The 15,020-nt window shown below is 35.2% G+C and overlaps 1 protein-coding gene across 13 annotated transcripts in view; it reads right to left on the bottom strand.

The window, feature by feature from the left end:
• SSBP2 (single stranded DNA binding protein 2) overlaps positions 1–15,020 on the bottom strand; it is a 162,554-nt gene that overhangs the window by 77,074 nt on the left and 70,460 nt on the right. For all 13 annotated transcript variants that reach the window (XM_063295463.1, XM_063295465.1, XM_063295471.1 and 10 more), the window contains exon 4: positions 14,260–14,344. In XM_063295463.1, the coding sequence (XP_063151533.1) occupies positions 14,260–14,344 (85 nt within the window). The remainder of the gene's footprint in view (positions 1–14,259; positions 14,345–15,020) is intronic.

The raw sequence follows: 15,020 nt of genomic DNA, 5'->3' as shown, positions 1-15,020 counted from the left end.
ACAACAGTATTTACATGTGGGAAATAAGCTTAAGGTTGTCATATACATCCCTGATTGAGATATAATCCAAATAAATTTTCTCTTCAATCCAAGGAGCTCTTTAATTTTATTTTGGGAGAGCTTTTGCTATTCAGATACCATTATTACAGAATACTCTTAGCATTCTTTTCTGTTGTGTACTGGGAACTGTGCCTGGAATATAGTGTGTGTGTTTTTTAATTATAATTATGAAGGCTCAAATCATTTTTTTTCATGATTTAAGGAGGCTCTTTCTGTGTCATGAAAAGATTTCAGAATACTAAGCATAAGTACTTAAAACACTATACCAGAGATTGCTGGGTATAATTAAAGCTGGAAGCAGCAGTATGTTGGGGTGGAAAGGTACAGTATCAGTGTACAAATGTACCATGTGTCGACTAGAGACATGTAGAATTCCCATCATTAGAAAAATATCTTTAGAATCTCTTAGGCCTTCCTTTGTTGGGAAGCTAATGGAAGATGATAGGTTAAATACTTGGAAAGTATATTTGTAAATAATAAATAGAAAGGTAATATAGCAATCAATATTTAGTCTGGAATTGTAATTGCTTGTTTTGCTGATTTTCAATTACTCTTACACTCTTACACTTCAATGATCCTAAATTCTTGTCCATTTTGATGCTTTTACCCTTTTCTGCATAAAAATATATTTTTTTAAAATGTTGTTATGTATTTATATTTTATTGATCTGTAACTTTTTTGTAAACATAAGTAACGTTTGTTACTTATAAGAAAATAAATGCTTTTAGTTACTTAATAAGTAAAAACTGTATTTTAGGAATTATGGAAACTACATGCTGTTCAATTTCAGGTAATGTACCCAAGCTTTAACCACACAACCACTTTCAATAAAACCATTAATGCTAATTAAAGTGCTTTAATGTTTGTGCTTTAATGTTTGTGCAATTTTGAATATATTTTAATTTTGACTGCTTTGCTATTCAAACTGAACAGTATTATTTTTTGAGAGCCAATATTGTTTAACTTTCACAACTTCGAAATGCAAAAATAGTCAAAGCAAGTTCCAGTCTCAGTTACTGCATGATGCTGCCTGCATTCACAGAACACATATTAAAGACAAAGAAACTGCATTTCTACAATGTGCAAAACTTGGCCAGTCTTACCTATGGATTTTTTTTTAAAACAGCATTTGTAATTCAATGACTTCTGCACTTGGATACCAGAATTACACATATTGGGTAAACCCAGTTGTTATGTAGCAGTAACTGGGAGTCAAGTACGTTGGTCCAATTTTTTCCATTTAAACTCTACTGAAGATAAAATGGTACTTCTGTAATTATGAACTTTTACATTTTTCATGATACTAAACTGTGGTTCTGTAACAAAGACAGAACTATAACAGGGAACAGAGAACAACATAAACATAAATGTGACTGTTAAATGCAGCTTAAATCAAAACACTGGTCCTGAGATGCTCATCTTTGCTGAGGGTTTTCAATGCATATCATGCTTTCTGAGCAATCTTGCCCTTGTTCTATAGCATCCTTCTATCTCCTACAAGAATCCCCAGATTATCACTCAGACTACTCTGTCTCTCCTGATAGACAGTAAAACAATTCCATTTATCCAACTATATTATTATCTAGTTAAACATTGGTGGATCAAGCAGAGAGCATGTGCAGAATGAACAGCCCATTCCTTTATATTTTTTTTTCCATGCAATTCTTGAGCACACTTTTCAGCTAATATCTACGTATCACAGTGTTTTATAACTGCATAGCTCTTAGTTAGGATGAGTATTGTGGAACAGAAGTACAGTAAATGAATCCTGAATAATTGTTTCAGAACAAGCTACCTGTCAGCTCTAAGTATAGACTTGCTTGCCAATTCAGTCTTGGTCTATAATATGGTAGCCTTTAGTTAACAAACCATAGTTATAAACTAAATTCTAACTATCATACAAAACATAGCTTACATAATAGTAACATACAGATAACAATTCCAGTTTGCCACTAAAAGTCCAAATGGTTCAATTATTCTGATATTACTCATAGCTCGGTTAAATTTAGTTTGACTTCTAAACTGCCAACAGGTACTACATTCACTCTCATGCACTCCGAGTTTCATTTTCAGTTTGAAGCACTGCACAATCCTACTTGTTATATAAAAACTTTTAGATGATTTCCAGAAAATTTCTGGAACATCACTGAAAATAAGCTTACCTTGAGTAGTGTTATTCAACTGAGCAAAGCCAAAGCATCCAAAAATACCGTAACAATTTATTATGTTCAAATAGGATAAGAAAATGGACTTTCTAATATGGGAACTCTTTCTGCCTCCCATACAAAGGCAGCTGGTGCAATTCAAAAAACCTCTGAATAATATTAAATAGAAAACTGTTGCAACTAGTATAAAGAATATTGACCACCAAGTTTACATCCCAACAGCATACATTTAGAAACCAGTAAGTAGAAATGAACACTGAACTAATTCCATGGTTCATCAAACATATGCAATAATATGTTGATTCTAGTACAGTTACAGGTAATAGCTCTGAACGCCTGGCGGGGTTATTAAAGTAGTGGATCTGAAGTGTCAGAAAAAGAAGCTCTTTTCTGAGGCACAAACTAACTTCAATATCTTCAATAAAAATGATACATATTTTAGTTATAGGTAACAAAATATAAAGGCTGTTATTTTTCTAAGGCATTCACAATTCACTGTATTTGATACTGGGAAAACTCCTAGTGAAATTAGATGAGATCATTAGAATTCTGAGATACGTCAAACAGAGACTAATATAAAATATATATAAAAAGTAAAGTCTTTTTCAAGTCAAACTTGACTCCCAGCGAGTTAGGAAAGATCCATGCAGTTTGCTTGAAAACAGCATGGAAATAATTTCCTATTGACTTTCTCTTTCAACTTCCCTGTGAAATCTACAGCACCAGAATTTCTGGTGTTCTCCATCCACTATGTAATCAGGACCAACCCTGCTTAAGCTTCCAAGTCCAGGCAATGTTAGCCAGCTGTTGCCAGTTGCTGAACCCACAAGCATAGACATAAATTTTAAAAATTTCTGAGCCTAGTTTTGATTACCTTAATTATAAAATGCAATTCCCATGCCTTCTGCAGAAGACTCTACTGCTATCCTCCCTCCCTACCTCCCTTCCTCAAACCACTGATTTCACATGCTCCCTATGTCCATAAAACATAAAATCCTTCATTAATACTAGAAACAGTACTCCATCTGTGCTGACCCATCTCAGCAACATTTTAGACTAATTGCTCTCTGGAACAGCTACCCCATGTGTGCTTGATTTTAGCAGTATAATTCTACTGTTTTATTAAAACAATTGGGAGTCCAAAATCCTTGCCGATTTCCTGCATACAATCTATTTTCTGCCCACTCTCAATATGTTCTATTGAATTGTATATAGTTGTCTTCCCTTTCCCTTTACATCTTTATAGGGGTACTACTGCCTGACAGGTTCACATAGTTTGATCTATATGTTTTTAAATATTATTGGTTTCTATTCTTAGAAAGAAGAGAAAGCTGTATAGTTTTGATTTGCCATGATAGCAACCACAACATCTAATACCTGTCATTATTTATAAATGTTTTTTAAAAAGCAGTTTTTTTAAAAAATACAGCTCAATAAGTTACTCTGTGATTCTTTCTCAATAATCAAATAAAATTAAATATAAATTTAAGAAGAGTCAATGTATAACTCTAACAATCTTAATCGACCAGGAACAGTCATAATTTCAAACCTTTATAATTGTCCCAATTATGTATTATTTGTTTAAAAATTAAGTACTTTAACTTAAAATGCTATGTGTGTATAACCACATGAACACCGTTTGGCCAGGAAGGAGTAGCAGGCAATAGTTACAATACAGACTTAAATTCAGAGCTTTGCTCTGGTTTAGGGTTGCCTTCAGTACAATGTGAGCTTTTATAAGATTGGTAATGCAATTCGTTCAATTTGAGAAGCTTCCACTCTTACTTCCAATTTATTAGCCTTTAGGGCCAAACTCTCCTACCCACTATCCAAATCAATAATAATTGGACATTTTACTTTGCCTATTTTACAATAATGCTTGAGACTTTCAAAGGAATGCTTAAAGACTGTCAAATAAGAGGAATAGAAAACAGAGGAAGTTAAAATCCATCAGAAGAATAGCAAGAAAGGCAAGACAAAAGGAAAAACCATTAAGTTTGCAGAACATTTGCTTCTACTTGATTCACAAAACATTAAGAATGACTGTTCTAGTGATGAAGAATGGATTTATCTTGTGAAAGAACATCATCAAAAAATGATTAGGAGCTACACTGAATTACAGCTCTAGTAGCAAAAGAATCCCTGGGTAGATAAAATGTACGGTCAATTAGCTGGATCATGTTCTCAATTCTAATTCACATTAGGAAACAAACTATTAGATACTGGAATGCTTTCACTGTAGCGTGCAATATAATAACTGTGATTTATATAATAAATGTATATATTTATATCGTTTTCAAAATCTATGTAATATTGTTTATAGGACTTTAAACCATAAATATCTAATAAAGAGTAAAACAAGACCAAACATTATAGACCTGCATGTATTTTATAGTTTCCATATTTGGTTATAATAGGTATGTCAGCTTTTTACACAGAATGATAAAAACATATCCAGGAGAAGGTAAAGCAAGGAAACACAGTGAGATAAACAGGAATTAAAACCAAAGTGCCATGAGGATCAGACCAAGATCTATCTAGTTCTGTATTCTGTATCAACATGGCAAGTCCACAAATAAGAAATGAGTGAATGATCACCCCCTTCTCAGTACTGTTCCTGAAACTAGAGGTAATACTGTATATCCACTATAGAAAGCAGGAATTGACATATTTTTTTCTCCATGAATTCTTATAGTTCACTTGTAAAGCTAACCAAGTCAGTCTCCATTACTGAATCTTATTGTTGCAGATGTCATAATTTAGCAATCCAATGTATGATATCAAGTACTTCTTAAATTGTTTTAAATCCCATTCATCTTAACTGTATAATCTAATGCTCTAGAGGTGAGAGCATTATGTACACCACCTTGAGTTAAATAAAATAAAGGTGGAATATAAATCTAATAATAACAAATCTGCCACCTGTCTGCCCATCCATTCTTAGCTCACACGCTATACAAAAACAGGCAGTTGGCCAGATTTGGCCCACAGGCCATCGTTGGCTGACCTCTGTGCTAGGCCACGATTTACTTCATTACAGGTTATTGAGTAACACCCCAAATATCTGGGCTCATGCAACATACTAAACTCTAAATTACAGCATACAATAATTGGACAAATACAATGGACTGAACCACAAAATTGTAAGATGCATGTTGGCTTACCATATTGCACTAGCCAGCCAACATCTAGCAATGCTTGCTATAATATTAAATGCTTGCTATAATGTGTTTGTTTAGTTTTGACTTGCTGTCTTGTATGAACCTCATCAATTATTGCTTTATCAATTAATTTTTTGAAAATGGGTAAGCAAATAGTACAGTGTTTGAACTACCCTATCTTTCAAAGTACATCTTTAATTTTCTTATTATACCCTAGCCACCTCCCTAGTTATTTTCTGCTTTTTCATATACTTAATTTTTACTATGGCCTTTTATTCTTAGTTCTTCTCTTTAGCTGGTCAACACTGAATTTCTGAAACAAATTAACATAGCTTATTAACCATGCTGACAATATATAGATTTAATAGATATGTCATATATATTCCAGTTGAGCTGCTATGATTGTGGTTTGGAACAACCCCAAGCCATTCTGGAAAGATCTAGTCCTTCTGAGTTTCCCTTACAGTCTTCTTTTTACCAAATTCCTCCCATTCTTCTTTTTGAAATCCAATGTGGCTGCACTGAGACTTTGGCAGTTGTCCAGTTACTATTTCCCACTGGTTTAGCACTTATTTTCCAAGGCATTACTTGGAATCAAGCTTAGAGTTACTTCCACTGTTGTTTCACCAGCTACGTGTCAGAAACAAACAACACCATGATAGCTAAGACAGGCTACACTAAAACTTCCTTCCCTAACTTAGGTATTCTTCCAGAAAACTTTCTTGTGTACCTTTCTTGGCAATGATCATCCTGGGCATGGAATTCTGGGAACTGAAGTCCACACACCTAAGGATGCCCAAGTTGAAGAAATCTCCATTATATCCAAAGCTTTCATTATTGTTTTGCTACAGCAAAATTATGAAGTACTCCTCTGGAAATTTTCTAGTGTACTTTGGTCATACTTGTTAGGTCTAGAAAATCTAGATCAGTATCCAACCTTCCTTTTTTAGGGAAGGTTGTTGAAAAGGTGGTCACTCAACAGCTTCAGAGGATACTGGATGAAGCAGATTATCTAGACCCCTTTCCCCTTTTTCTGGGATGGACACAACATCCGTCTCACTTTTGCATGACCTCTGGCAGGAGCAGGATGGGGTGGGGAATGCATCCATCCTTGCTCTACTTGCCCTCTTGGTGGCTTTTAATACCGTCGACCATAGTATTCTTCTGGACTGATTTCATAAATTTGGAGTAGAGGGCATTGTATTTTGCTTCTTTTCTTCCTCTTCTATTTATCTAATATAATTGAGATAAGTGCACTCATCCATTACTCTAATATTTTATCCTTTGGCTGGTACTATGCTTTTGTTCTCCATCTATGAAAACTTTCTTGGTATGACACAATGGTGCCATCTACAGAATCTGGTAAATTGATTCTGAGAAGCCAATATAGACAATTTTCTTCATCTCCAAAGCCTCTCCTATATAATCTTTTCAATATATTGGCACAACTGATGAAAATTAATCTGCCTTACCCTAACCCTTTGTCAATTTAAACACAGTGTCATTAGATAGATGAGTTTAGCTACAAATAATAAGGCGGGATATAAATAAACAAACAAATAAAAATAAATAATTTGTTTTTTTAAAAAAATCTAATTTGCTGACCAGAGACTTAGCATTTTGCTTGACTTGTCAAAGCAATCAGTCCTTCTGATAAGTTTGGCTTTTACGTATCCTTCATAGTTTATAAAACTGAGGCTAGTGCTCAGAAGAATGAAGCAGCAGCAGCAACAGCAGGGACAGCCTACCTATCAACATCCAAGCAGGAAGTTCATACTAACTGTACTCAACCCTTCTCTTTGCAATTAATTCTGAGTATGTGCTGAAGCTCCCAAATCCTATTCAAGCAGATAATAAGTAATTGGTTTAGCTATATTGACTCTATAGATTTTATTGGAATACTGTGTCTGACTGTTGCCTTCCCTTGTTTTACTGTACTTCTTTTTCCCCAATAGATTTCTTTTTGTATCCAGAGATTCAGCTTATTTAGGGAATTTCTCATTAAAAACTTCCCCATTTACGATACAGCATGGTTACACCGCTACTTCTTGTGTTTCAGGCTGGTATGGCTTGTTAAGGCTGATTTTACAGGCTGGTATGGCTTGTATTGCTGATTTTCAGCAGGAAATTTCAAAGCACTTTCTTTTCTATTTTTTTAGGGCTAGGCTGAAAGGAGAAAACCTTATGGAAAATCCAAGAGGTAGAAAGACCAGAGTGTACCAGGAGATTCAGCCTGACAGGCAGCTGCGTATTGTAATTATCTTTTTTACTGCAAGAAGGGGTCTGACAGTTGGTTATAAAATTATATCCCACTCCCAATTTATAACCCTGTCTCGCTAAATGCTTGGATCAAGGAAACACATCTTCAATACTAATTTTTTTGGACCAATAACGTTACCTACAGTGTTTCAATGGAGGAATTTAAAGAAAGTAATCTATTTCATTTTACTTTAATGTGATTGTTTGGAAAGTAACAGTTTACTGCAGCCGCTGAAGTTATTCAGGACCTTGGATTTCATTTGAGGTATACTAGTTCTTGAAATTTTAATATCCAAGCCTGAAAATTGTGGCCTCCTGAGAATGAGAAGAGTATCATTCACCTCTGTAACTGTCAGGACACGCTGGAACAGTAGAGATGGCATGTGAGAGAGGGATTTTGTAACGCTGGAGAAATATAGAACAACCTAATCCAAAAGAAGGGCAGTACATGCAAGCATTTGTCTCTGTGCAAGGTTGCTTAAACTTGGGAAGGAATAGAGTCTCCTGCTCTTATAGATGCAAAGTCAGATGTAGGAGAATGCACAAAAACTTCATGGAACCCACAAAGAAGATATATTCAGAACTAATCTACATTTAATTCAAACTAGAATACCATATAGATGACTTGCCAAATAATGTATCTTATATTCAAGCTGTTTGAACATGCTCATATTTCTTGCAACAGTTACTATCTGAACAGAATCAGATTTTTAATTTTCTATGATTAACACTATTATGTACTAACTTAAAGGGGACTGCAGATGATTTATTTGGGATAATCAAGTGGACAAAATATGGGGAAATGAACTGTTAATGTACCATCAGGTGCACAAACAAATTTATGCAAGGTAGAAAAGTATATACACCCAGTGAACTGCAATCAGAACTAAGGCTGACAATTTCAAGAATATGCTAGCAAAACCTCAACATGTTCGTATTCTTGGTGACTATACTATAATTTTATAACACACTTCTCAATAGTTATTAATAATAGAAAAAGGTCACCCTAGAGAAATTAAAAGAAAACATCCAGCCTAATAGTTATCTCTAAACTCTTACGGCATTATCCTTCAAATCCTACTGATTTCAACAGAGAAAGAAGTAGTTTGGCATATACTTGACACTCTAGTATTGATATGTTTAATACCAGCTTAGTTTAGCTGTGGTGAGATTACACCTCATTCACCTTGCTTTGTTAATAAAATTAAGTAATTTGATAATAATTCAACTAGTTTTCTTTTTAATGTAACCTCTGTTCTTTGATTTAAATGCTAATACTAGCCAGACTGGAGTTTGCTAAGGTACTTATTGACAAGCCACAATCCTTCTGGGAGAATGCCCTTTGGACAGATGAAACAAAATGTGAGCTTTTTGGTAAGTCACAGCAGCTCTATGTTCACAGAAGAAAAAAGAATATTTTTCAAGAAAAGAATACCAACCCTACTGTGAAACATGGAGGAGGCTCCATGATGTTATAGGGTTGCTTTGCTGCCTCCAGCACTGGGTGCCTTGAATCTGTTCAGAGCACAATGAAATCAGAAGATTATCAAGGCATTCTGGAGTGAAACATAATACCCAGTGTTAGAAATCTCTGTCTCAGTTGCAGGTCATAGCTCCTCCAATAACTCAAAACACACCCAAGAATGGCCGAAAACAAATATTGGGCTATTCTGAAGTGGCTTGCTATGAGTCCTGATCTGAATCCAATAGAACATTTATGGAAAGAGCTGAAACTCACAGATGGGAGAAGGAATCCATTAAACCTAAAACAAATGGAGCAGTTTGCTCAAGAAGAGTGGGTCAAATTGCCAGTTGAGAGATAAAGTTTCATTCAGAGCTACAGGAAGCACTTGATTGCCTCAAAAGGGTGTGCTACAAAATATTAGATTAGGGATACCAATAATTATGTCCATGCCATTTTCATTTGTTTTATTATTTACCAGAAGTCATACATCAAAAGCAAAGTGTGCATGCTATGTACTATGGAATAAAGAGTGGTGGATGCCATTTACTTGTGTCAGTTTTAACTTATTTCATGGCAAAGTGGAGGGGTACCAATACTTTTGGCTATTCCTGTAAGCACTTATGGTGGCTATAAAGCAAAATAGAAAATAGAAAACATGAAAGTAGAATTGATAGTTTAAATAAATTAATAGTGCCAAAAGCTTGGCAAAAGAAATGTGTTTCTGTCATTTTTCTAAATCCTGGTAAAATGTGTGCCAAATACACATCCCTTAGGAGAACATTCCATAGCCTGGGAGCCAACCAGAAGATGCTTTCCCATATAGCAAATACATGAACTTCTGGAACAGGGAACAACTCCCCCATCCACCCACCCTGCTGGTCTAACTAACTGGGTAATTTCATAAGGAGAGAAGCAGCCCCTGAGATACTTAGACCCTAAGATGATTAGGGCTTTAAAGGTCAACATCAACATCTTAAATAGTGTGTGACTGCTAACTGGCATTCAGTGCAGATATTTCAGTACAGACATAATGCAATCTGTGTACCTTGCTGGTTCAAAGCGTAGTCATTAGATTTTGCACCAAGTGAAAATTTTGGACACTTTTCCAGGATAGTCCACTTAGTATAGTCAAGATGGTAACTCAGGTGTGGATAACTGTTATTAAATCTGACCAGTTTAGGAATGGTGGCACTTGCGACAGCAATTATCTGCAAATCCAGTGACAGCTGGGAATCAAAAGTATTTCCAAACTGTTTGTGAAATGAAACTATATCTAGAATAGGCTTCACCCAAATCCCTGAACCTAGTTTTCTTACCAACTGTACTCAGTTTTGTCTGGATTTAGTTTCAGCTTGTATTCTCTATCTAGCCCATTACTAAAATTAGGCAGTGCTCAAGGATATTAATTTCTTTCTTGGAACTAGATAGTAAGGAATAGCAAAGCTGTGTGTCATCAGCAAATTGATAGCACCCCAATTCACCGTTTTGAATGATTTCCCCAAGATGTTTCAAGTAGATGTTAAACAGCATAGGGGACCAAAGTTCAACAACCTAGATGTTGAACAGAAGCCCTTTAGTACTACAGCATTACAATAAAAAGGACTGCAAGTATTCCAAAATGGTGCTACCAAGGCCCAACCCTGCCAGATTGCACTGAAAGATACCATGCTTTGTCTACTTGTATGGTGATGAATACAGAGGTTCTATAGCCATTAAGAATGTGAGGTGAAAAACATAAAGCTAGATTTGAATTGGCTAGAAGAAAAAACAAGAGATGTGGTATGACAGCTAGAATCTACAAATATATTGTGAGTTCCTAAGTGTCAGAGTTGACCAATTGTTTTATTTGGCCACCAATCTGCTTGTAATAGAACTTGGTCCCTTAACCATGTCATGTGATTCATTTCAAAGACAACAGCAACTGAGTTGCTGAACCAGAGGGCCAAACAGCTGGTTTCTGGCCCAGGATATCACTACAGCAATCAAAGTAGTCTAAGTATCATATCCCAGATGAGGCACTCATTGAAAGAGATTCAAATTATCAAAAAACATTGGGAGCTATGAGGCTACCATTTTATCAATCACTTTGCCCCATAATAAAATATTTGAGACTAGCCTATAATTACATAGATTCTCCAGAATAATAGAGGGCTTTTTTCAGTAAAGATTTTATAACTGCATCCTTAAGCAGGTGGAAATACATCCTATGCCCAAAGACATAATGCTCACCTCTCTTAACCAAAGTGCCAGTCCAGCTAGGTTAATGTATCAGTTAGGAGGAAAACCTAAGGACTGAGTAAGCAGGTATTGGCTCTTATCTCTCCATATATCCTGTTCATATCACCAAGATCTACAAGATGAAAAGAATCCATATGAACTATTACCAAGCTTACCTCCTATGACCTGTCCAAACATTGGAGTCCAAGTCAAGGCAAATCCGATCGACTTTGTCTGCAAAGAACAATGAAAACTGCTCACAGCGAGCCTCCGACTGTTCAGGCTCCCCAACCCAACATCTTGATGGAGGAGATGCCATACAGTACGGAAAAGCATTGCTGGTTTGTTCTGTGCAGATGCAATGGAGGCAGAGAAGTAATCCCTCTTTGCTGCATCTACTACCACAGAGTAAGATTTCAGATGGGCCTTAGAAAAGGCACCATTCTGTGTTGGGCCTGACTCATCACAAGAATTCCTCATTTGTGTTTCAGTCTTCTATGTTTCTGCTTCATTGCTCTCCTCTCTCTAATAAACCAAAGTGACAATTTAGCTCTGTTAAAGGGAACAGAGCACTTAGAATGGATAATATCAATCACCTAGGCCATCTCCATGTTCTTTGGATTGGCCAGGATTTCAACAGTCTCAACAAAACCTAGAATTATGTCATCATGTCATTCTCAGAGGGTACCTGATACTGCTATAGTAGTATCTCTGTTACATATGTCTTTCTTTTGGTATGTATATAATCAGATAATCAGTCAGGGGAAAGCAGTTTAAAGGATAATTGGAATGTCAAAAATTACAAAGGAATCATGCCCATATGCTTCTTATATGAAATTATTTGTCCAGTCTGGTCTGACAGGGAAACACTGAATACTTTAACAGAAGCAATTTAGATTTTACCATAGTTTTTTTGAGGTTTATTTGCTATAGCTATTCAATTGCCTATATATGTTTCTACAGCTCACAATATTTAAGTCTTAAACTGTAATACATAAATAGATATTGAAGCAATCCTCCAAATCTCTTTAGGAAACCTATTCTGTGAGAGTTTCCATTCCTAGAAAAGTTGGGACAAAGAATGTTCCCATTTATACATATAAGGCAACTTTCTAAAAGTGGGATTAAATTTTTTAGAGAACATTTCTATGTATTGTTTGGGGGTGCCCATAATAATTTATGGGGTTGTGCAACACTCTGGATGTATTTCAGAACAATCCCAGAAAAAGGCATGTCTACTTTAAGCAGCTGCAACCAGGTGCTATGTTTGCACTCCTGCACATTTGTGTTTTTGAATCTGAACCACTGTTGAACCCTAATTATTTATAATTAGAATGTATTCTAAGATCTTTTTTGCCCAGATCTAAATGTATTAAGGCACTTACTACATATCTTTTTCCTGGGATGTCCTGCTGTTACAATGATCTTTCCTGATGCTTTTATTACTATGTTTCAGAACAGTTTTTCTATCTAAATATTAAACTACCCAAGATGCTACCAAGTCCTAGAAAAGCATGGTTTCTTCAGCAACTGATACTGAATATCCTTGTTTTCTTAAATGTAGAGATCTAACTGCACAATATCCTCTTTCATAATATTACTATACAGCTAGCATTGGGATGGGAATCAGAAAAAAAATGACAGGGAATGTAAGACCTGGGAAAATTATTTATGTAAACTAGCCCTGCAGTTATACACTTGACCAGTTCTTTTACTAAACAACTCTCTGATTATGAATCTACAACTAAAAGACAGGCACCCTCTAATTAGGACTCTATAACTCAGAGTCTGGCAATACGATGACCAAACATCCTTTCACACTATCTTTATTTCTAGGAATGACTCTGTGTACCACATTTGACCTGCAGGCATTCTTAGAAAATAAAAACAATGAGTGCTAGTAGCCTTGATTTTAGAAGAGAAAGGAAAAATCCAGTGGTGGGGTGACAGGGAGCATCTTCATCAGTGTGCCTTTTGTTTATGACTTGTCATGCTCTTCATGACAGTAATTGTTTGAACAGCCAAACCTTACTGATAAGATCTCAAATTTATAAGAATGCCATTGTATCAAAACATTACTCATTCTGATATAATTAAACATCTGAATAGAAGCCTAGTCATACTTAGAGTTTTTACACATGATTGCCACTGAACTGACATTGTAACATGACAGTGCTATTTTCAGGCATAAATGTAACTCAAAACATACTTGCTTGCAGTCATACGTAACACACATGCCCCGGTAATTTTTGTTTTCAACCACCTATTTTAGAATCCTACCAAGACAAGCAAAAAGCTGTATCTCAACAATCTCATGTTAAAACCAAAAGCAACATTATTCATTAGAAATTTCTCATGCTGAAGTTCTATTTTATGTACTGAATAGATGCAAGGCCTTTCCATTGATTTCATATCAAATTGTGTTGAAATATCTACTACTTGTTTCCAAACCACTTCTAAACATTTACAAAACCACACCATCTGATTACTAGATAATTTTGTTTCCTCAGCTTGATTTTCCTCAAACCATTTTCCCCATTAGATATGCAGTGAACAGTACAACTGGATAACACTATTTAGTCTTAAATATGTCTGCTGTTCCCTTAATATCATCTTACCTATTACATCCTCTTTTCCATTCTTCCTTACCAACACTACAGATATTTAACTGAAGAAGATTTGACTTCTTTGACCTTGTCCACAGGGCTGTTATCTTGAAGTCTCTTAAGGATGAACCTTTGCTAACCTACATAAAACAGATTCTTTTACTGTATGCAAGGTTAATATTAATTTCATTTCCATTACTTATCAAGGGAATGTAAGAATTTGGAAGCAGCAGCTTTTCCTGCACATTGAAAATTACCAAATTCATAGCTGTTACCACTTGCAAACAAAGCTCACATAAAATGTGATCAATGTGTATAAAACTTACATAATCATGAAAGGCTTTAGCTTCACTTGAGTGTTCACATGTTTCACGTCTTTCTGGAGCTGCACAATAGAGATCCCAAAACACACTAAAAATAAAAAAGAATGCCCAATTTGTAATTTACATTTTCTTCAGGTGTATCCCAAGCATACATATACATTATGGTAATTACTATTGCCCTCTTTCTTCATACTCTGAAAGCAAAATTTATGCAGCATGCCCATTCTGTTTGAACTAAGCATACCTAAGAATAATTACAATGATAGCCTAACTGACCACTGCACAGATATTTAATCTGTGTTTAAATTAAAACATGCAAGGATTATGCAACTGATAAGAATCTAAATATAAAATAAAGCCTCTGATTTAAAAAAAAAAGACAAAATTTTTAATCCAGAACTGTTTAACAGTTGAGATGGGCAATTTTTGTCTAAAAGCATCATTACAAAGTATTTTGTAAAGCTCATGAACAATTTTACATTCTGAAGCTCCAGGGGAGATTCTCCTATACATTTTTTAATATAAAGGACTGAATGGGAGAAGAGAACACTGAAGGTACATGGTAGCTGAAGGTCTGTTACATTACAAATATTTATTAATTGTAAATACTATAATATATGTCTATTTAAAAATGATTATCTAACCTAAGCTCATATAATATATCTCTAGCTTTAGGGTTTCTTTGTACTAATCAGTAAAAATATCCTGGTACTGAGTTGAGCTCTACTCCTGATAATTTGTTTTTCTTCCCAGTGTAGTCTACA

The sequence above is a fragment of the Candoia aspera genome, chromosome 2, assembly GCF_035149785.1.
Source record: "Candoia aspera isolate rCanAsp1 chromosome 2, rCanAsp1.hap2, whole genome shotgun sequence".
Classification (NCBI taxonomy): Eukaryota; Metazoa; Chordata; class Lepidosauria; order Squamata; family Boidae; genus Candoia; species Candoia aspera.
The sequence above is the reverse complement of the archived record's forward strand: the minus strand, read 5'-3'. Positions and strand labels throughout refer to the sequence as shown.